This window comes from Aquila chrysaetos, chromosome 5, assembly GCF_900496995.4.
Source record: "Aquila chrysaetos chrysaetos chromosome 5, bAquChr1.4, whole genome shotgun sequence".
Taxonomy (NCBI): Eukaryota; Metazoa; Chordata; class Aves; order Accipitriformes; family Accipitridae; genus Aquila; species Aquila chrysaetos.
The window spans coordinates 27,334,925-27,358,482 of record NC_044008.1 but is presented as its reverse complement, the minus strand read 5'-3'; the positions used below and the strand labels follow the sequence as shown (position 1 = coordinate 27,358,482).

Here is a 23,558-nt window from a genome sequence, read left to right as displayed (position 1 = left end):
TTTTGCAGTGCTTTCAGAGAGATCATAAACATAAAAGTTATAATGAAGAATCATTTTGTATTTAATAGAATAAGTCTGCTAGCTGTCGTACATGGAGTTATGTGGCATCATCTCCTTAATGAATTAAGATGATGATACAGAAGAAATAATGGAAGAGAGTGAAAAGATGGAAGTTACTTCAGAAGGGAGACATGGCTAGATTGTCAAAGACAAGGTAGAAATTCTTTTCTGCTTTACAGCTGTTACAAGAGCAAGTGGTAGTCATGATAACATGCAATCTCTTTTCATATTGCTGGAAGATAACGTAACTGCATTGCCATGAGCAGACATAACTCACCATGTCTTGCTTGCCATTGTTCTCCATGCTGGATTGCTCCTGGATTCTGAAAATCACTGGGAAGTACTGTGAAAAATTGCATGTCACGTAGAGACAGCCAAGGGATAAGGCAGATCCCTACTGTACAATATATAAGGATCAGCATAAATTAGAGCTAGCACATGATCTGTCCTTCTGTGTGCAAAGAAGGATTTTCTCCCAAAGTAATTAGGCTTTATGTGCAAAAAGCTTTTTTTACATTACTTGTTTATAGATGCCTGATCAGATACTAATCGCTTTATCATCTTCCTTAACCTAAATTTTGTTGCTGTTGTCTAGGATTTTTAGCATGGTAGCGGACACAGATAACAGTCGACAATGTAAATGTATCTATCTCAAATCCATAATTTTTGTTTCTTCCTTTAATTGTTTCATTACAAGTTGTGATGTAATAATTACAGTCGGTTATCCTTGTTCAGAATACAAATGCTTAAAAATGGTTAAAACTTTGATATATGAAGTATCAAGCTCTGTTTTAAATGTCACTGAACTTCCTTTTGTTGACTTACATGCCTGTAAAAAGTATCCTGCAGGCAATGCTGGACATGAAATAACATTTTTTAGCAATATAAAAAAAGATATATGCATACACAGAACCAACTTTCCACACTGTTCCTCCAACTTATTCTAAACTACAAGCACACACTATGGAGGCGAGGAGGCAGGCTGAGACCCAGTCTGTAAGAGCGAAATGGAAGTTGCTTGTTATCTACCCAGTCACTGGCTTCTCAGCTGAGACGGTCAAAGAAAAGAAAACACCTGTGATGGCTTTACAGTCAAAATAAATGGATGGAAATGGAAATGGATTGAAATAGTTTAGTTGACTGAATTCAGGAAATATTTATTACACGTCAATGGCCTTCAGACTATAACTGTACTGAAAATTAGCCAGAGTGAGCAACCTACTCTTTGGATCACACCTGGATACGCAGAGCCACACTGCAGACTTTCTGTGCAGCTAGGAGTCCTTGCAGCGCGTCGTACAAGTCTGCGTGTTGCCTTGGCCTGAGCTGTCTGCTGCTTCCTTCCTACTGAGTTACAGAAAGCCCCGTTTCTTCTTCTGGCTTACGAAGCGAACGGTGGGAAGGCATGAGCTGCCTGTCAGATCGTATGTGGCATTGTGCGTGGCTGTCTTTGCTATGAAGTGGTTGGTTTACTAGTCCAAGTGAATTCCCAGTCCAAGTTTTAGCCCAGCATCCAGCTGTGTCAGTTGGAAGGACCACTGGAGTGTCAAGCAGCAAGGTTTTGTGTGTGGATAGAAAGGGCAGGAGCAAGATCCCTACCTGTATTACGATGTCCTTAGTGATTTTAGGCCCCTTGGATTTTCTGTACGTGATTTATCCCATTGCCTGCACATATCTGTGGTCCAGGCTGAGTCCGCTTGCACAGAGGTCAGCTGCAGAATTTCTATTGACCTAAATGGCAACGGGAACAAAGATTTCAGCAAGTGCCATAAGAAGAATAAACTCTGCATCCCAAACACAGTGGGCTGCTGAAAGAGAGGAGAAATGAAAATATGGAGTCATCTTGGAAACAAAACAGAAATTCAATGTATTTGCAGAATTCTTTCTCATTTTCAGATCTCTGTTCAGAGCATCACTAATGAAATAAAACTATTAAAAAAAAAAATAGCCTTAGCTTCTGTTACAGGCAATGAAATCTAGAAAACTTGAGAAACAGAAAGGAGACTTTGCAGGATTATGAGACCAAGAGGAGGACAGAAGCTTTCAAAGTTTCGTTGCATTTGTTCAAGAACAGAACTTTAAGAGGACCTTGTCCATCTGTTTCAAAACCAAAATAAAAATCTGTCCCCTCCCCAAAAAGAGTTCTGAAATGTATTCTGTATCTTTGCTGAACAACTTACTGCACACCATAACACCAGCACATACACTTAATTAAAAGTATTAAAATGTCAGAACTCTATCAAGAAGCTGGGAGTTGTTGGCCTGTGTCCCAATTAGTTCTTTTATTAGCTACTCTTGTAGAATAATTTTTAATGAACTGGGGATGGATTTGATCAGAAACTGATTTAAAAGAGCAGGTTATAAACAGTATATTGTTGCAGGGTAGGAGATCAGGTTATGCCCCGATAGAATTAGCTGTGTTAGACTGAGACACTCGTATAACCTCATTTGTGTTAGAAAGAATTTTGTTTCTTATGTGGAATTTTAAAATGATTATTTTTTTCTATGTATTTGCTTTAGACAGACAGAAGGATGCATTTTTAAGGATTTTAGGTTTATTATATACTTTGAGGTTTGCAAGGGAAGAAATAATTACATGGAACAGTGACTGTGTAGGTTTACCTGAAAACTTTACAGATACAGGTGTTACACAGAAGGCCTCCGAAAATTTGGGCTTAATGGTAAAATTTCCTCAGCTTTAAAAAGAAAAAGGCATTAATTCTCTCAATATCTGTTGCAATCCCCCACTAGGACAGCATGGCTTGTGAGAGGCCCAGTTCTGTAAGATGCTGATAACGTGGATGGGAAGGTGAGCAGCCTCTGCCCTGCAGGATTTGGTGGGAGAGGAGGGTGTTCCTGACTTCACCAGAGCACTCCTGCACTTCAGGAGAGGCTTCCTCACTTCTGCTTACTCTATTTTCTACAAAAACATATCCTAAACTCCAGGAGTCAAACTAACATATGTCAGCATAATAGGCCATGTACAGCCTTCCCTTATTTTATATCAAGACCTTACCTCAAAAGAACCAAGAACACACTTAAAATTAGATACAAGTTTAATTGTTTTTCTGTCTCAGGGGCCAAATTATCTTTGGTTTTACTAAATTTTTTTTTTTTCTTTAACCGTGAACCAAGTTCCATAAATCCAGCCTGGGATCTGAAGTCTTATTAGGTTTCTTTCACAGCAAGAAGGACACCAATGATTCTGCAGCTGAGTTTCTAATTACCAATCGTATTAATGATCCATGGGCCAGGACATGACCCTCCCTGTCCCACAGATGTTCTGGTTCTCCAGTGCTTACAGGTATGAAAAGAGAATGGGTCTACTGAGAGAAATTGTTCCATTTTTTCTGCATTAGCCGTTTTACTGACCACTTTAAGTAAGATTACCACAGTTAAACTGAGTAAACACTGTGCTCATTCTGTCAAACTTCAGTGATCCACCATGCTTTGAAAATAGCTTTGAAACCTCTTTTGGTTTATTTAAAAACTTTTCCTTTCCAGAATATTCCTTGGAGATTTGCCATTTCTTTGACAGCTTGGAGAGAGACCCATCAGGCAGTGTTTCTGGTAATGTATATTGAGAACAAATTCATGTAAATCCTGCCTTTCCTCCATGTTTGAGATAAAGTTTAACTTATTTAATATCATTACAGAAAAGGTCTGCTTTTCACTTGACTTAGATGATTTAATAATTTAATGTTGTGGTTAGGAAGAGGGTTTATTTGTAGGAAATAGATCCAATCCTTAAAAAAAAACAGTAGGGCAACTGAAACACCTCCTTTGCTTCTTGAAATCAGAATCATTCTATTTTTGGAAGATCATGTCAGTAATAAAGTCTAATTTGAGGGCAGATACGTTCAAATTTATTTTGTCCTCCTTTCAGTGTAAGATTTATAAGGCTTTGGCAGAGTTATGCATCTGAGTCAGCTGCGGCATAAATGGGTATTGTTCTACCTACATAATACAGCCTAGTAGTTCCCAATCTTATAAAGCCCCAAAGGAATAATCAAATCATGCTCTTATAATGTCACGTGCAGATTTCACACTAATCCTTATCTTCTCCCTGAGTGAAACGGGATAAAATACCTGTTTTACTGAACTCGGTCTAATAGATTCACTTTACCGAGGGAAGCTAATGCTAACGTTCATTTCCATGGAAACGGAGCTTGCAGAGGCATCTTACATGCAGCATTTTGGGTTAAGTGGAGCAGAGTTTGGGTCTCACTTTCCCCACAATCTAAACTGATTACATACTGCAGATATGCAGTGCCAATCTCCACGTTATGACAGTCATCTTCCTTTGGGGACTCGGTACCCCCCGCGAGAAGCTCTCCCACCTCTGCGCTTCCCACGGGCTCTGCCCGCCCCGTGCTTGCTGCAGAGCACCAGCTGCCGGCTTCTGCTTGCCTTTTTATCAATGAATTTATTTTTAGTGGGTTTGAAATTAAGGGATGCTGAACCGCGTGCTGCCCTTTGTGTACTGCCTCTGCACTGGCTGGGGTAAGAGGGAGGACGCAAAGGCAGGGTAGTCTTTCAACCTTTTTAGCTGCAATTCGGCATTGCGAGCTGGAACACAGAGCGCAGACCAGCTCAGCTATACATGTGCCATTTCAGCACAATATTTTTTGTGAGCAAAGAATGCCTGTCCTCTGCGTTTGAAGCAGGTTATATTTTGCAAGTGCTTTAATCTCATCTGAAGTTCCAAAGTTTCTCCAGGTGGAAAGGGCCTGAATATGTGAAACCAACACTGTAGGCAGCTGCTTAGGAATCTTCTATTTGTTGCCATAGTGGTTACTTTGAAAGAATAGAAAAATAATCAAATTCTGTTACCTTAGGGTGTCTAAGTTAGCCGACAAGAACTTTGTGAAATATCCTATTATTCTTCAAATAGAAAACAGATTACATTCTTTATCTTTGAAAAAAAGTAGTGTGTCTTTCCTGAGATTCTTTCTCTTTTGTCTGATTTAATTTAGTTTAATTCCTTCAGGCTTTGCTGTTCATTTCTTGTCCTGTTTGAGTGCATTATTAGTGAGTTCACTTTTCATTTATTATTATTTATTTGCATTATCTTAATGCATAAGGACCAACATTCTCTTGTCCAAAGAGCTGTACAAATCACCAATCAAAGCAAAACGAAAAAAGCATGCGATAGAAGGAGAAGACTAGAGACAGCAGACTAATCCAGACAGGCAGAGAAATCCTAAGAAACACCGCAACCATATTTATCAGCATGACAGGCAGGGGTCTTAGAGCACCATCAGCCTAAACATTTAAGTTCTTGTTAAGCAGGATCGCAAAGGATACTTTGACAGGCAATTTTGCAGGAAAGACATGTGTGACAGATTAACATCAACAAATTTTTGAAATGGATTTACATTTGCAAAGGACCAAAATCAGGCCTATACACAATCTCTATCTCAAACGAGTACTTTAAGTAAAGTGAGTGTGCGAAAAGGAGGAAGGCTGGACTACAGAGAGCATCATTAGTTGCTGGACTAGGATCTTTGCTTCTTGGTGGTAACGAGCTATATAATGTACACATGCATGATTGCATACATGTACAAAGAATATCGCATACATATACATCTGCAGACAAATATAGTCCAGGGAATATGTTATTACCTAGAATAATCTGGATGGTTCAGCTCTTCATCTTTTTTCACTACTCAATAATATAAAAAATCCAGATTCATATGAAAATGCCACCAGCATTGTTTTCCCAAACTGCATTACACTTCACAAAGGCAAATATTTGTAGGCTGAAAGCGAGCATGGTCTATTTTTCCCTGCAGTAATTTGTTGGAGGGGAAAGCTTCCCGTTTCTCAGGCACTCAACACTGCAGAATACTAAGCACGGCTTCCCCCATGCACTGTTTCCACGGGGTATCGCATAAAGAGGGAAGGGGCATGAACCGACAGAAGAAATATGTTTACGAATGTCAAGGACAATTTATTCTGTCTTTACAAGCAAACCTAAGGAAAAATATGTCAAAAATACCTCAGCATGAGAAACTGCACTGTAGTTAGTCCCTTGGCTTAATGTATCAGAAAAATATATGCATCTCAAGCTGATCCCGCCATGATCTCTCCATCTGTGGCACATCATTTATTCCAGTCGTGTATAAGCTGCATTCATTAATACAATATTCTCCCAGGTTCATCATAAATGAGTGTTACAGGTATGAACCTAGGGCCATGTTTGAATTTAAATCTGCATTGTCAGTATATTATTCTACCTTTCAAAAAATAGCACTTGACATTGGCATTTTTCAGATTGCCGGGCTGACACAAATGCATACAGGCTATACAAGTTTGAATTTTCCTTAGGGTTATGTTTTAATCAACATGCATTTATTATTTCTGATCGTTATCACATCCAACTGTATAATGAATTTGTATTTATTATATTTCTTACTTGTATTGTAAGATGGTCCCAGCTCCTGAGGGGGGCTTCTGTAGTAGTAGGCAACGTACTAAACTAAGCAAAGACAAAGAGGCTGCTTCAAATAATTGTACAAGGTTTTACCTTTCTTGCTGAAGAAAATTGTATCATATCCTGCTAACACTGATGACTTGCATCTGTGTCCCATGGAGCCACCTTTAACAACTGACCATTTAGTTACAAGACTTCAGAAAAATCTACAACAGCCCCAGTAACCCGTCGCTCTCAATAGGATTTTGCTACACATCTTCCTCTGCTTTGCCCAGGGGAAGCTTCAATTCATGTTGCATACAAGCAGTCGGGGTGGTTGGTGCATCTACAAAGGCTGCCAAAGCAAGAGCTGATGCACGCAACCCCCAGCACCTGCCTGCACCGACAAATCTATCAGCGGGAATCCAAGCTCCGCTGGTGCTACCCTTCTCTTGCAGCGTGCCATGTCAAGCAAAGACTGTAGAGAGGAGCAAACCGAAGCCTGAATTTGGCAGGGTTATCCCAGGGTGCAGAGGTGGGACTGCTGCTTGGAGATGCCCCGGCAACTGCACGGGCCCCCGCCCTCCTCCCAGACCACATCTGGTTGAAGGCCTCCTCCCTGCCAGGCACGGGAGAAAGGAGAGAGCCAAGAGCCCAGCAAAGGGCACGTCCCTTGGTGCATCCAGCCTGGTGGCTTGGTGCGTGTGTCCATGCAGAGGACTGGCTGCACCTGCGCTGGGACGCTGGACCCCTGCCCCATGGCGAGGAGTGCTCTGCGCGTGCACGAACCCCTCCGTTCTCTTCTTTGCCTGCCTAACCCTTCTGTTCTCCTCACAGCCTGGCACATGCGTGTCACTCCACAGCTGCACCTCTTCTTTTCCTCCCCTGCCCTTTTCTACCCAGTACACCACTTTTTTCTTTCCATTTACTTGTTACTCTGCCATGCAAGCCACTTGAAAGAAAGTGCTTAAAGAGAACCAAATGACATTCAAGCATTACCTTGTTGATTTTCACGTTACTTCCTTTTCCTACATCTATTTCACTTTTAAGATTCTTCAACACAGATCCTATGTATTGTTCTGTGTCCAAATGGGGTCTCAAGTCAGTCCTTAGGTACAGCTGCACCAAACGTAACTAATAAATAAATAACAGTATTTGTGAAGGACTGCGAACAGCTAAGGCTCTAGATTTTGTACAAAGATATTCCACTGATGATTATCAGACTATATGTATGTAATTTGAGAAATCTTCTCAGCTCTATGGGTGCCTTTGGCTGACCACTGGTCCTGGTTTTCCAAGCTTCATCTTTGGATATCTAACACAACTTCTTGTTCTGGTTTTGAACTACTCCAATATTATAAATACTTCTACTTCTTAGACTCTCAAACAAATTACATCCATGATGATGATAAATGATGATTTGCAAAGTTCTCAAGAGGTTTGAATGATTACTTTGTTGTTGTTTTATCCTATTTTCTACTTCATTATGCAAAAGATTATTTTTTTAAACAGAGCTAAGCAGAAAGCGCCAATGTCTTTGAGAAGAGCTGGCAAATGATAATTGAGAACTAATGCTTTTACATAATTTGAATCCCACATAGTAAAGGGTAGGCCTGATCATTCAGGATATGGAAAAGTGAGTCTAATTTTCCAAAACAGTCAGAAGTGTTATTTAGCCTGTTTTTAATGCAAGGAAAAATTATGGGCCATGGAATAAAAGAAATTATGCTGATAGAGGAAAAGGCTGTAGTTAATATGGTATTGTCAAAATCTTGTATCTTTGCTGGACATATCTCAGGTTTGTACTGACATATTGGAACCTCCGTTGCACATGCCAAAAATCAAAGAACTTGAGCTTGACACTGATCTCAAATCAGGCTGGTTTTCCAGTATCCAGAGATGGGCTGGAAACTGGCTGCCACTTTCAGCTGGTGATGACTGCACGCTTTGAAATGGAGATGCAAACTAAATCATACAAGTGCCGGTAACTTTCCAGAGTCTTTCTTTTCTTTGCCCACATACCCAGAAAGACAGGCAATTTTCTTCATAATTCACCAAGGAAAGAGTCACAGAGCACCTTAACTCTGTACAGCACACGAACTGTGAGCTCTGCTCCCAGGCAGCCAGGGGACACACATGTAACTGCAGCATCAGTGAGGCTACGATGAAACAGATAGTATTGAACTCTTACTCATCTCACCCTTACCGTAAGAGAGGGGGTGATTATGAGAAAAATGAAAGATTTTTTTCAAATCTTTTCTCCAGTAAACAGTCTGCCTGCTCTCCATAGACCAGTGAGAAGACATTTTATCTTTCATAAATTAGGGACCTTGGAGACCTTAAAGTCCCTAAGGGGAGCTCTGGTCTCTAGAATTTCAAATCGTGAACACTCTTCTGATAAAGACTTCTCCTCCTTATTGCTTTTGCTACTCTCAACCAGATATTGTGCTAGTAAGCCCAAAGTCTGTTCTCAAAATACAGTGCCTGTAAGAAGTTATATTTAAGCACGATTTGATGCACTCAATAGTTTACTATTATATTTACTATGACTAAACTGAAACTTTCTCAAAAAGTCCTTTCTTTCTTCTTTTCAGCATTCCTACTTACTCCTTAGCCTATTCCATTAAGTTCAGTTCTCAAAAGGAAAAAGAAATGTCCTCCAGAATGACTTGCGAACCAAACATGTATTGCATAACATGTAGATTATGGTAATGTGTAGAGAAGTGTGTCATTACTCAGTGCTGAAAAATTTAGCAACCCTGTAGTGTGAACCTGTCCCTGCCCAAAGCAGTGTACAGTCCATATTAGAAAAATCATTAATATCTTTGTTACATTTCAAGATTTTCTTTAATTTTGATTTGACACAAAGAAGAGAGGGGAACTGACCACTGTGAAATGATCAGTTGTAGCAGAAAAGGAACAAAGAATAGACCTGATTCATTCTGGCTTTAAGGCATTAGAAAACTACTGAAGTTTAAAGAATGACATTGAATAATGTGCCGGGCCAGAATACAGCACTGTATTGAAACTAAACACACTTTTTAGGCCTCCTAGATGTAACTTTTTTTGTGAGTGAAAAACACATTTCTAGTGACTCATATACTTCCTCCTCCTCATGCTGATTGAGGAGATACACAGGACTAGGAAAATGGCTAGGCTCTATTTCACATAAAGGTTTGAATTGCATTAGCTGTATCTGGGGAAAAGCATTTATACCCAGTATCAGTGTGCTTATATAAGTAGAGCGTATTCTGAAACAGGAAGGGAATAGACTTTATTCCTAAAAACATTTTCATACCAATATTCTTGTGTTTAAACCAGGAATTTTACAGAGGTAATTATTTCAGTATACAAAAAAAAATCTGAAATGCAAAGGCATTGTTTGTCTAACGACTGGGTTTTTAAAAGCTAAGAAAAAACTTTGAGACATGTATAATTCAGACAGCAACAGAAAAGGTCTTCGGTTCCTTGGTCTCCTATGGAAAATACTCTACTGGAAGCATACTTGTTCCATCCTGCCCTTTTCGCTAAACTGAAACTAATTGCATCTTGAGCCTTAATCTTCCTTCAGAGATAATAACATGGGACTAAATTCTGCTCTCAGCTATAGCGGTATTAATCTGGAGTAAGGCCTTTGAAGTGGGATTCATTTTTATGCAACATACTTTTCAATATATTCACTATTTGCAGGATTTATTTGGAAATCCCACTTTCATCAGCTTAAAGCACCACGCTAACAATTAAAATACTAGGTAATAATAACAATAACTGGCAGCGCAACAACATACTGCTCTCTGAGGATCTGACTGCTCCTCGAAAATGTGAATGATTGCCAACTCATAGAAGGAGACTGCAATGCACAAGACTGATACGAATTAAAGAGGAGAAACCACCTCCACAAAAGCATCATAAAATGTCCCTGGGGCCCTGTTGCACAGCTCCCACGGGGCTAGGGCAGGGCAGCGGGGTTGTCCTGAGGATGGCCAGTGCTTTTTCTGCCTCTACCTTTCCCGAGGACAGCACGGGAGCTGTTGGCACCTGCCCCTGCCCGGAGCTATGCGGCATTTGTGCAGCCACGCCAGGACTTTCGGGAAGCAGCTGAGGGGGTTGTTTGCACGCCCGGCCCCTGGAGAGCTGCATCGCCCACCCAGGCGCAAGGCTGGGCAGCGCTGCCGTCCGTGCCAGCGTTCACCCTTCCAAAACCAGCTGCCCCAAGCACACGCTGCACCAGGAACCCTGGATATTCGGTTTCACTCCCGCTTTTTGTGGCCGATCTGAGAGAACAGCGAGGCGGCGTAACACGCTTCCAAGTGAGGTGGCTTATCATTAGCACTGGGGGAGTTCAAACACTGGCTGATAAAAGCCTACAGGGATTAATGGAGTGCAAGATCCTGCTTGAAGGACCTGGTATGGGTCCTTAACATATTTTTTGTCTCCACCTGCCTCCAGCCCCAGTCTTTCATGTATTTGCGTCTTTGATTTGCTTATTAACCTGCGATTTTTCTGCTTTTACCCTTTACTTTTTTCTTCTGTTCTAGCATTTGAGGTCTGAAGCAAACGCTAATTAATAAAAATTTGCTAAAAAAATCTCATCACTGCAGATGACATCTGTTTTTTCACCTCTTAAGATAACGTTCACAATTTTTGACATGCTTAGTCTGTGTTGTGGATTTTGAAAGCAGCTGCAGTCTCAGGCAAGGCATCTTCTGCCGCTGCCTGCCCTCTGAAATGTCTTCACGCCACGGTCAGGCACTGCTCGCCGGCACACCAACAAGCCACCACGTACACAAGCATTTGGGGTTTGTCCTTGCAGAGGAAGCTGTCTTGAAGGGAAGGGGTACGATTACAGTGCTGCTCTCCAGCTGCCAGCTGGGACACACCAGGCCTTGAATCAGCCCCTGAAACCCCAAGCGCGTCGTAGCCAAGATGCCTAAGGTAGGAACGTGCTCGCCGCGTGTTTCTCTTAGCTGTCACAGGGGTAACTACTGTCCTTCACTGCACAGGCAGGGAGGGCAGGGAGCCAACCCTCCCAGCTGAGGCACCTCCGTTGAACGCCCTAAATCAGCTTCTGCGAGAACGCCGAAAGCATGGGAGTGTTTTCCCCGCCGCTGTGCACACGCGGTCCCCTCCAGCTGCCGGCACAGAGCGAGCAGCCTGCTATCCAGCCTGCGGTAGCTGCTCTGTGTGGCCCTGAGGCCATCCCGGCGACCACAGGGCCCGCAGCCACAGGTTCCTGGATTTGAAGGCAGAGTGGATTGCTTTCTGCTGAATGTGGGTCTCTGATTTGGAAACGTGCTGTCCGGTGAGCAGGAGCGGGCAGGGATAGCGCTGCGAGAAAGGCTGGTGTGCACGGGCAAGGGGAATGGTGGCACAGCTCCAAAAAGTGATCGAGATCTTGGTATCTGCAGAGTGGTTAGGTAGTCGGGAGACTGGAGACCTGCCGAGCGGGTTGTGCGTAGAGTCATGGAATAATTTTGGTTAGAGGGGACCTCAGAGGTCACCTAGTGTGAACTGCTCCTCAAAGCAGGGCCAACCTCAAGTTACAGCAGTTGCTTAGGGTCTTCCCCACCCACGTGCTGAACATCTCCAAGGGTAGAAATCCACTCTGTCTCGAAGCAGCGTAACCCAGTGCTTACCCATTCTCAGTGTGAAGATGTTTATCTGTACAGATGACTGTGGCCTCACTTCCTTTGCTGTGTATCTCTAAAGAGAGCTTGGCTCTGTCTTCTCTATAACCTCATTTTAGTTGAAAACAGCAGTAAGATCCCTCCTTAGCCTTCTCCCTAACCTTCTCCTCCCCAGTAGAGCAAGCCCACACCCCTCATCATCTTCCCACACATCGTGGGCTCCAGCCACTGAACTCACTCCGGCTTGCGAACATCTCTCCTGTATGTGGGTGACTAGAACTGGACACAGTACTCTGAGTAATAAATAGAGGGGAATGTTCAGTTTTATCTGTCTATAACCATTCTCAAAGCCACTTACTTGCCAACTACCGTACAATATATTCAGCCTATTTATAAGCAAGGTTGTCCTGGATTTTAGCTCCGTATTCTTGAAAGACCCAGAAGAAGCTGGGGTTAGACAGGATTTCTTGCCTAGGTGAGGGAGGTAGATCAGATAATAGGTTTCACAGAATGGTCCTTTGTCCTGCCTGTGATTCCAGAAGGATGTTGCTAGAGTTGCAAAGAGTTTTGTTCATTTCCAGGGTCATTTCACAATTGCCAGGCTCATATTTTCTAGCCCTTCCGTAGCACAGTTCCCTTTTCTATCAACTAGGCTTGCTCAGCAGTTCATATCCACTTTGCTGACATTTTGTCTTTTGGCCCATGTGCCTTGTTCCATTTTGAGCTCATTTAATCTCAAAAGACTTTTAAAAATAGATCTAGTGTTGGCTGTCTGAAGGCCCAACTGTTAGTTAAAACCCCATGTGGTTGCAGCTAGAAGTGCTCTTTCAGAAGATGCCACTTAGAATCTCCCCACATAAAGTATATCTCCAGAGGACTAGGAGAGAGATGAGACGAGTAATCGAATGAATGCATGCAGAGTGCATTAAAAGGTACAGACTGCCAGCACAAAGCAGGAGATGTCAAAGAGGCTCAGGAATGACCTGTCAGCTGATGTTGAGCAGCTCTGCATACAGGCCAGGCAAACAGCTGGCACGATGGCAAGGGAGGGAAAGGGTGACACGAAGAGGGTGGCCATGGAGAGAGAGGACAGAGGTGAATCTCCATTGACTGAGACAGGCAGGACAACTTGTTTGGATGGCTGCTGGTGAGGACTGCAGCCAGCACAGCCTCTGGATAGCCAAGCTTTGCACTGTTTCCTATGTGCAACCCCTAGAGCCGGGGGCAGCAGTTTGTGCTTTGCACCAAGGCATGTTGGTTTTGCACACTTCTTGACTCTGTATCTTTTGGTAAAAGCAAACTTTTCAACTCTTTATTTGCCTGGGCAGCTGGGATGACGGCAAAGGTCTCTGCCCTCCAGTGAGCTTCAGTTGTGGTTTCACAATGCAGAGTGCTTGGCAGCCATACCAGCTCCAGGCACCCTAGTTCCTGCCATGGTGTGCTGCCTCCCCGTTGCACTCAGACAACAATTGCACTAAGGACAATGAGCTTTAAAAACATCCCCAGATGATTCCAAAACTGCTGTATCATGAAACCGCAGCCTCACTCCCCTACTCATGGCAGCAGCCTCCAGTCTGTCCCTCCTTCTGCCACTGTAAGTGTCTCTTTCCAGACCTCAGTGGTTTTTACTACCATGTTGTGGTATGAATGTGAAACCTTCCTGCAATATCTGGCAAGTTTCTTAAAAGTGATTTGTCAGTCCATCTGAGGGAACACAGCTGCGATGGCTGTGTCATTGCTTGCTGATTAGATGCACTCAACCTTAGTGGCTGGTAATCACATTTTGTACTTGAAATGATCCTCTGAAAGAATTTCATGCATATTGGGGGTCCAGACGTGGTATTAAGCACTAAACACTTCCTCATCTGTCACTTGTCTCCTCCCCTAGTCTTAGATAAGTGGACATGTACTAGTAGATAGAGACAGGAATATGGTCATCGCCCTCAGATGCCCCCTTTGCCCCAGAACTTCTGCTACGTCAATATCAATAAATAAGGTGGACTCAGAAACTTGGCTGTCTGTGTTGTCAATTCTTTAGAGCAGTCCCTTGCACAGGTTGGCCTGAGTAAACTACAACTCACAAACAATTCAAGGATTTCAAAGTTCTCCCAGGTATGGTTCAGGAACCAGCACAAGCCAGGGTCTATCTGCAATAGACAATATGCATATTGCTACCCTGTTTTGGAGAGGAAAAGAGTTTAATGATATGGATGCAGGCTATTCTGTGCCATTTGGCCTCAGAGAAGGGCCCTGAGGATCTTTAAAATAGTTGCAGTCTCTGTTTCTGGCACTAGGATCTGATCCTGCTACTCCCTCCCACAATTTGCCCTTCCCAATTTCCTCCGCCCCCAAGTTTGCCTCTGATGTTGGCTTGGTATTCATGCCTTCCTTACTATCACTAATAGTAGGGTTGCCTGCTACTGTTTTGTTAAGAGTTTCACAGCTGTAGACATTTTTTCTAAAAATAACAGTGCTTAAACTAAGAAAATGTATGAAACTCATAGCTTTCCTATTTAAGAAGGAAGAAGGAAAGACAAGAAGAAACAAAAAGAAGAAAAACAGGAAAGGAAAAAAAAAAAAACCACAACAAAAAGAAAGCTAGACCTGAATGTTCCCTTCCAGCAAACCAGCAAATTTTGAAAATATGAAATAGATGGAACCTAAAGACTCAGAAATCTAGAGGTATGCAGAAAGGGTTCCTTAAAAATTGATCATTATTTAACGCAAATTATGGAAGACGTTACTTTCTGATTTTAGCAACAGGGTGTCCTAGTTTCAGCTGGGATAGAGTTAACTGTCTTCCTAGTAGCTGGTACGGTGCTATGTTTTGAGTTCAGTATGAGAAGAATGTTGATAACACTGATGTTTTCAGTTGCTGCTAGTAGTGTTTAGACTAATGTCAAGGATTTTTCAGCTTCTCATGCCCAGCCAGCGAGAAAGCTGGAGGAGCACAAGAAGTTGGCACAGGACACAGCCAGGGCACCTGACCCAAACTGGCCAACAGGGTATTCCATACCATATGACGTCCCATCTAGTATAGGAACTGGGAAGTGGGGGCGGGGAATCGCCGCTCGGGGGACTAGCTGGGTGCCGGTCGGCGGGTGGTGAGCAATTGCACTGCGCATCATTTGTACATTCCAATCCTTTCATTATTGCTGTTGTCATTTTATTAGTGTTATCATTATCATTATCCATTTCTTCTTTTCTGTTCTATTAAACTGTTCTTATCTCAACCCGTGGGTTTTGCTTCTTTTTTCCCGATTTTCTCCCCCATCCCACTGGGTGGGGGGGGAGTGAGTGAGCGGCTGCGTGGTGCTTAGTTGCTGGCTGGGGTTAAACCACGACACAGGGCTGAAGGAACACTTCTGATCCAGAAAACTCTCACCTGAACAGAGATTTCACTCTTTTCTCAGTTTTACCAATTCTCTACTGAGGCAAACAAGTTGCATCCAGGGAAGCTAAGGAAAACCTGCTCTGTGCTAGCATCACTAGAAGCAGAATGAGGGCCAAATTGAGGGCCTGTATTTCAGTGAAAGTGACACGTATATATATCTTTTCTTCCAGGAAAGAATATAAACAAATAAATAATTTTTGGGAAAAATGAAAAGTTGACATCTCAAGGCCAGCTCACCACAAAAGTTAACAGTTCAGAGGTTTGCTTGTCTTCCAGAAATAACAGCGAAACAGATTCTTTTTGACAGCTACAAAGTAAAATGATTGCACATGGCAAACATTTAAGCTTTGAAAGTTTAATCTTCACTTGGAAATCTTTTCTGGCTGTTGTCTGCACTCACATAAGACTGAAACTCTGAGTTTTCCTAGTGCTCCCAGGAACAAGCCTGTGGATGCTACCTGCCCTGTAAACGGGTTGGTGATGTATTTTAATCCAGTTGCTGGAAGCCAGGTATAGTTTATTGTTCTTTTTCACAGTAATGCTTTTTATCAGCTCTAGTGAAAATTAGTTCTCCAGTTACTCCATGGTTTTATGTGGCTAGAGTGCCTTGGGGTTATTTGCTTACCTTATTGATATACATATGTATTAGTAAATAAGAATTAGAAGAAAACCTATTTGATGATATTCCACAGGAGATTTCAATGGAGCCAGGACTTCATTCTTTAAAGTGACTTGTAGAGAAAGTGTTTGTTCTATGAAATGTTTGTTGTTTTGGTTAAAATTTTAGATGTGGACTTTGCTTTAAGAATGGCTACAGAACTACTGTCTACTTTATTCTGTTGTTGCTGAGAAACAATCTCAGATTCTCACAAAAGGATAATGCCTTCTCATGCCACATTTCTGCTTCAAAGAAGCATCTGCAAAGATAAACAAATACTCTTGACATTCATTAAATACTTTCTAAGCATTGATAATCTTTTATACATTAAACTTAACCTAAAGTTTGCAGAAATCTGATAATCAAGTATTGAATACTGTGAACATTATCTTAGTGTTACCTTTTGCCTTCTAAATAAAAGCTAATGACTACAAATAAGTAGGTCTGTCTGGCTTTCAGAAGGCATTAGGGAAGTGACAGACTGGTACTGCGCTCGCTGACAATTCATAGGAATCACAGAAGGTCAGTTAATTTTGCTACCAGATGCTCTGCAAATGGAGAGGAAAGTACATGTACCCTGTTTGTGCTAAGCCTATTAATGCAGTCATTAATTGCAGCCTCCTGCTCAAACAACATCCTGAATGTAAAATAAATGAAATGTTATTGAAGGGATTGCTCTTAGTCCAACCTGATTTTCGAACGAAGACTTACAGAGCTCTAGTTCATGCTTGATAATCATTACATAGACAATGTCACTGTGTGTATAGCACCTAGACAGAGACAAAATGAGGACCTGCAGCCTATTTCTTTTCCAAGAACACCTTTCTGGATTCTTTTCTTTAGAGTGGCTGTAAGTGCAAAACTTCCCAGTGAAAAGCTTCATCAGGCTTACACTTCAATATCTGCGGTGTCATTTGATAGCTCAGGCAGGTACATTCTTCCTTGTTTAACACGACATTGTTGTCTCGGGCTTAAAAACACTGGCTTGGATGTTATGCTTTGCTCTTCAGTGCTTGGCACAAAGGAATCAGACATACCTTGATCTTTTTGATTCTTAGAGGAAACTGGGATCAGTTCTAGTCTGTAATGCAAGATACATGCACTGCTCAGGCTGCTGCACTTTATGGACCAAAATGCTTTCATTCATGCCATTCTTCTTTGTTAAGATTATTTTTGCACCAACAGCCATGACAGGTTGCATGCAGATCTGCTTTATCAGATGTGGCTCAACAGGGAATTAGTGAGAAGATGAACCCCTAGATAGCTAGTAAAGCAGAGTCATGCCAGCTGTCTTTCTTGTACAGTATCAAGCAGCTACATCAGAAAGGGACTATCTTTTGTGCTTCACCATCTGAGCTACATGTCCCTGCAAGACTAGGAAGCCTGACACATAGAGAAAACTGAAATACTGAAATTTTACCTTATTTCTGAATTAGAAATGCTTCTTCCCTTCAAATCCTCCCTGGAAGAAATTTATGCAAATACATGAATCATTTCAGTGGAATAGTGTTCTGCTTCAATTTCAGCTTCTTAAAACTCATATTTTGGTAAGTAGATGTAACACTCTGCAGGAACAATATGCTAATATTAGTATATTTTTGAAATTATAGAATCATAAAATTGTTTAGGTTGGAAAAGACCTTTAAGATCATGGAGTCCAACTGTTAATGTAGCATTGCCAAGCCCACCACTAAACCATGTCCCTAAGCACCACATCTACATGTCTTTTAAATACCTCCAGGGATGGTGACTCCACCACTTCCCTGGGCAGCCTGTTCCAGTGCTTGACAACCCTTTTGGTGAAGAAATTTTTCCTAATATCCAATCTAAACCGCCCCTGGAGCAACTTGAGGCCATTTCCTCTCGCCCTATCTCCAGCCACCTGACAGAAGAGACCAGCACCCACCTCACTACAACCCCCCTTCAGGTAGTTGCAGAGAGCGATAAGGTCTCCCCTCAGCCTCCTCTTCTCCAGGCTGAACAGCCCCGGTTCCCTCAGACACTCCTCATAAGACTGGTGCTCCAGGCCCCTCACCAGCTCGGCTGCCCTTCTCTGAACACGCTCCAGCACCTCAATGTCTGTCTTGTAGCGAGGGGCCCCAAACTGAACACAGCACTCGAGGTGCGGCCTCACCAGTGCCCAGTACAGGGGAACAATCACCTCCCTCCGGCTGGCCGCACTATTTCTGGTACAGGCCAGGATGCCGTTGGCCTTCTCGGCCACCTGGGCACACTGCTGGCTCATCTTCAGCTGGCTGTCAACCAGCACCCCCAGGTCTTTCTCTGCCGGGCAGCTTTCCAGCCACTCTTCCCCAAGCCTGTAGCGCTGCATGGGATTGCTGTGACCCAAGTGCAGGACCCGGCACTTGGCCTTGTTGAACCTCATACAGCTGGCCTCGGCCCATCGATCCAGCCTGTCCAGACCTCTCTGTGGAACTCTCCTACCCCCAAGCAGATCAACACTCCCGCACAACTCAGTGTAGTCTGCAAACTTACTGAGGGTGCACTCGATCCCCTCATCCAGATCATTGATAAAGATATTAAACAGAACTGGCCCCAGTACTGAGCCCTGGGGAACACCACTTGTGACCGGCTGCCAACTGGATTTAACTCCATTCACCACCACTCTTTGGACCCGGCCATCCAGCCAGTTTTTTACCCAGCGAAGCGTATGCCCATGCAAGCCATGAGCAGCCAGTTTCTCCAGGAGAATGCTGTGGGAAAAGGTGTCAAAGGCTTTACTGAAGTTTAGGTAAATGACCTTATCTAAAAAGTCATTTTAAAATTTTGAATTGGAATAGTTTGTTCTAAGGAATAGTCCTGGATTTTTTTTCCTTCAAAGCTGACAGTTTCAGAACATGTTTGTCTCTGATGGAACTGAATTCTGCAAGGGAAAGCAAGTCTGTCAGAGTTCCACTCTAGTGGGAAACTGCTGCTCCCAGGTACTGAGGCAGGCAAATTACTGTAATTGCATAGCCTGTTGGCTTTAGTCAAAATGCTACTAAATGTCTATGGAAGAAACCTTGTAACAAGAAGTATCTGTCACAATTATCAGGTCAGTCATAATTCCTATTCCACTGATTTTTTCAAAAACAGTCCAATCCTTACTTAGCCCCAGTTCTAACAAATCTCTACCCCATCTGGACACCATCCTTTTTCCAAGATGAGCTCCACAACACCGGGGAAGGATGAGAAGGGGGGGATTTGTTTCCATAATTGTTAGTGCAGATTTAGCCACACCACTTCCCATGGTGTGGAGAAACCACATATGACCCTGGTTGTGGCACATGTCCAGAACTGCCTTACTGGAGTTTCACACAGCTGATAATGCACAGGGGAGTCTTTCCTAGAAAGGCCTTATATTGTCCAGCTCAGCACACTTTGGGGATGTCTCCTTTTCATTCTGAGTAACAAGAAGAAACTAACTGGTGTTGATGCAACATCATGGTGATGCAAGTGCATGGCTGGACACAGGCTAGAGATGACTTTTGACAGTCCTGAACAAGAAAACTTGGGCAAATATCATATAGTCACGCCACAGTGCACACATAGTGCCTATCTAGAGGCAGATAGGCTGATAGCAACCTCAACATTTCCAGCCCTGCCCTGTGATGCTGTCACTTGGATGGATACTGATGCCACCTACCGCAGCGGTGGGTGAGATGTGTAGGGTGCCCGAGATGCAAAAGTCCTCCTGACATGCCGAGACAGGTCAGGAAGCATGCCAGACTTTTCACTATGCCTCAGCCCTGACATCTAAAGATGATTTAGGAGTAAGTAGTCTCTGGGTATTCTGGCCATCAAATTGCAAGCGTCCATGCTGCCGTGATAGGGATGCACAGGATGGCACCGTGGTCCGGTCTACCCTGCAGGTATTACAGGCTGGCCTCTGAACCCAGCTCTCATCAGAGCTTACCCCTCTCACCATCACGCACCTCCACACAGAGTCACCTGATTAACTAACCCACCGAGCAGCACTAACAGTGATTACTTTGCCAGGGCTGAGTTATTTTCAGTGCCTGCAATTCTGTTCTCTCCAGGTGTAATTACAAGAGCGATTAAAACCAGCCAACTGTCTCCAAGTATTATTTCTTGAGAAAACAGGTCTCGAAATAGGCTATATATACTCTCCTATCTCAACTGTAGCTCAGGATGGCCTCAAAGCACTCTTACACAGCCTCTCTGTGTTTCTTTCCCTAAGCTGGCAAACCCCCGCCCCTCCTTTTTTGTGTTATTACTGGTTATTAGCTGTGATTCTCTGAAGTCTTCATTCGCAGGCATACCAGCTCTCTGGCTTTGGGCAGGACTTCCAGTATGTGTGATAAATTGTCTCCTCCCTCTTTACTCGAAGGTTGGCTCTCAACAGCGTGTATAGTGCTTCCCTGGTTCCCTCCCGACAATAACCTTCAGTTAGGCCGGGACTACAAATTCATAAAGGAAACTCTTATAGTCTAAAAACTTCTTTTCACTGACTAGGTCATATACAGGTTTCATGGGTTTGCTTCTCTGTACTCCTATGCTGTTACACAAAATTGTCAACAGACCAAAACTACACAGCCAACAGTCTGCTATGGGCAACAAAAGAAGCCGATGCTTTTAATTTAGCCAAAAGGAGGATTAAAAAAACCCACCAACCTAGAACACATTAAAAAATTAGATCAAGAGGTGATGAAGAGTCGGAGTGCCTGATTGTGTAAGTGTTGTGGTTTAACCCCAGCTGGCAGCTAAGCACCACACAGCTGCTCGCTCTCTCTCTCCACCCAGTCAGAAATAAAGGTGTCCTTTTAGCTAGCATTAGCTGAAGCTGGGCAGCTTTGTTAGGCAGCCTATAAGAAATTCTTAAATTTCCAAACCACATTGTTAATATGCTTTCTGCAGGATTACAGCTTCTCAGAAAAGTGAAAAAGTAGATTTCAGTTAATATTATAGCAATTACTCATACTTTTAAATAGAGACATTAATGGGGAAACATTCTCCGGATGATGAAGTTCCTGACTGAAAAATTTGTGTCTTGGGAAACAATACCCATTAACCTATGGAGCACAGATGAGATCCTAAATAAGCTAATGCAAAAAGATGCAAACCCCCTTGCTTTCACTGGTGTACTTGTGAACTGAAATGCAAATCCTAGCTGTCTTACGTATGCCAGCATGGGACCCCTCTGACAAAAACATGCTAATTGTATTAAAAATTAAGAGCAGTAAGGCTGTGAAGGAAGACCACTTTTTAATACCTTTGTCTGTTGCACAGTGCCTGATAAAGTAATTTTCTTCGTACATGTGTACTCTGACTGTAGGTAACAAGAAACACTTTCTACTTCCAAACACTTGCATCTGTATTATACCTGTGGTTCCAGAGATGCTTTCTGTTCTTTGAAGCTTTCACCTCAAACGTGTTACCTGATTTTGTGAGAGGCACTCTCATTTTATTGGACTGAACTTAATTTTTCACAGTTGTAAAATATCAAATAAATTTTCTTTGAATAAGAAAACCCCACCTTAAGGTAAAAATAGAATTACCTAGAACTGCAAGTGCCTCCTTTGCCTGTGGAGAGATTAAAGCAATCTCTGAAATGCATTTGCAAAGGGACAATGAGCAAATCGGTCATTTTTGTGTTTAATTGCTGTAACAACCATGCCTTGTTTGCCTTTTCATTATTTGAAGTCTTGGCCACAAAATGAAGCTGTGGAAGAGGAAGCATTGCAGAAAATGGAGGAAAGACAAAAAATTGAATGAAAATGTTTGTGAAGCAGTTGAAATATGGCTGCATGCCAATGATACTGCTCAAAGTATCTAGACTCTGACTGGCAAGAATGATGAAACTTCAGGAGCAAGCTGATTACAGAAAGTAGAGGGCGTAACATAGCCAAAAAGTTGTTTTTTTTTTCCCAACAGCAGAATGCAGCCATTCAAAAAGACAGGAAACGAAGGGAAATAGTGTCTTTTTGTGTACACGAAGAGAGAATCAAGCCACTGCTCAGGCTAGACAGAAGAAATGAGCTAAATAAATGTATGTATTATCATATGTGCCTCAGATATGGACTGATAATTTGTTGATGGCAACAACATAACAGAAGCAAACTCAGGTAAATTCTCCTCTATCCACATTAATGTTGAGCGGGGTAATTTACAGAGTGCTGCTGCCCCTATGAGCTATTCATGCTCTGTGCTCCTGATTCAAGGAGGACTCAGTTGTTCAAAGTGCTACATGAACGCATGGGTGAGTCACAATAGCTCCACATTTGTGTAGTACTACATTTTAGCTAATAATGCCTGCCAGATTTGAGATGGCCTGTGCAAAACTGGTTTGGGTATGTTAATAGTATGCTGCTTTAGTTTACTTGTTAATTCTCCTATAGGGAATTTTTTTTTTAATGTTTTCTCTTTGTGATATTAATTTGTGATACTATAGGTGGGGAAACAGTAAAATCGTTATAAGAAAATCACTAATGCCAACAATTTGCAGTAACCCCATTAGTCATTTCCTAAATTTTAAGCATATGGCTTTTGCTTTGCTTCCAACAACAGGAAAATGAGACATGAACTGGTTAAGAATAATTTTTTTGCTCTTCCCAAAAGGTCTTAATACTACACACCACTACATTATTGGAATACAGTGGAAGTACTGTGTACTGTTGATCAGGCAGTTATTTTGATTAAGACTTCTAGTGCCAAAGCAGCTACACTGCAAGCTTTTGTTATACATGCTTTCATCCAAGTCACCACGCTGTCTGTTTGCCATTTTGGTCCCCAGATGTGCAAAGCAACAATTATGCAGGCTATATAAGTTTGAACACAATCTGTTGCCTGACAAAGGTCTCAAGACAACATGTTTTCAGTTTTATCGTCTAGGTGCTGATTGGAGTTTATTGAATATGCACTGCCTGAAACCTGTGTGATGGAAGTACACAGTTTATGGCGCACATTTCATAACTTGAATGTCCCATAGTCGTATCCTTATAAATCTTTTTCACCATTTCTCTATTCTTCAGTAGGGTCTTGTTATACTTCTAGACTGCAGAATCTCTTTTAACCCTGTCACTATCATCATAACGGAGATTGGTAACAATGTTTTGTCACGAACAAGTTTTTAACAGTCCCCGCTTTATAAAATTCAAATTAATCAGACTTTTTGTGAATCAGACTCTCATGTTCCAAATCACTTAATCTATGTCAGGAAAGGCACAGCTGCTGAGTGGCAACTAACTCTGTGGCAAGCTGCCTCCTCTGCATCCTCTAAGGGAATGTGTATGTGCAAACAGCCTCTGGGCTGGGAATGACTACATGCACTGTAAATGGACCCTTGTCTCTTTATTTTTTTCCTTTCTGTGATATATCCAAGGTATTGAATCCTTCTTATTAGCTTAGCTGTCAGCTTTTTACTTTTTCAGCTTTGGACTTTCC

General features: G+C 42.4%; 1 protein-coding gene across 1 annotated transcript in view; it reads right to left on the bottom strand.

Moving 5' to 3' along the window:
• CTTNBP2 (cortactin binding protein 2) overlaps nt 1–379 on the bottom strand; it is a 145,746-nt gene extending 145,367 nt beyond the window's left edge. The window contains exon 1 of the mRNA XM_030014903.2: nt 338–379. Within this exon, the coding sequence (XP_029870763.1) occupies nt 338–364 (27 nt within the window). The 5' untranslated portion in view covers nt 365–379. The remainder of the gene's footprint in view (nt 1–337) is intronic.
• Between the last annotated feature and the right edge of the window lie 23,179 nt (nt 380–23,558).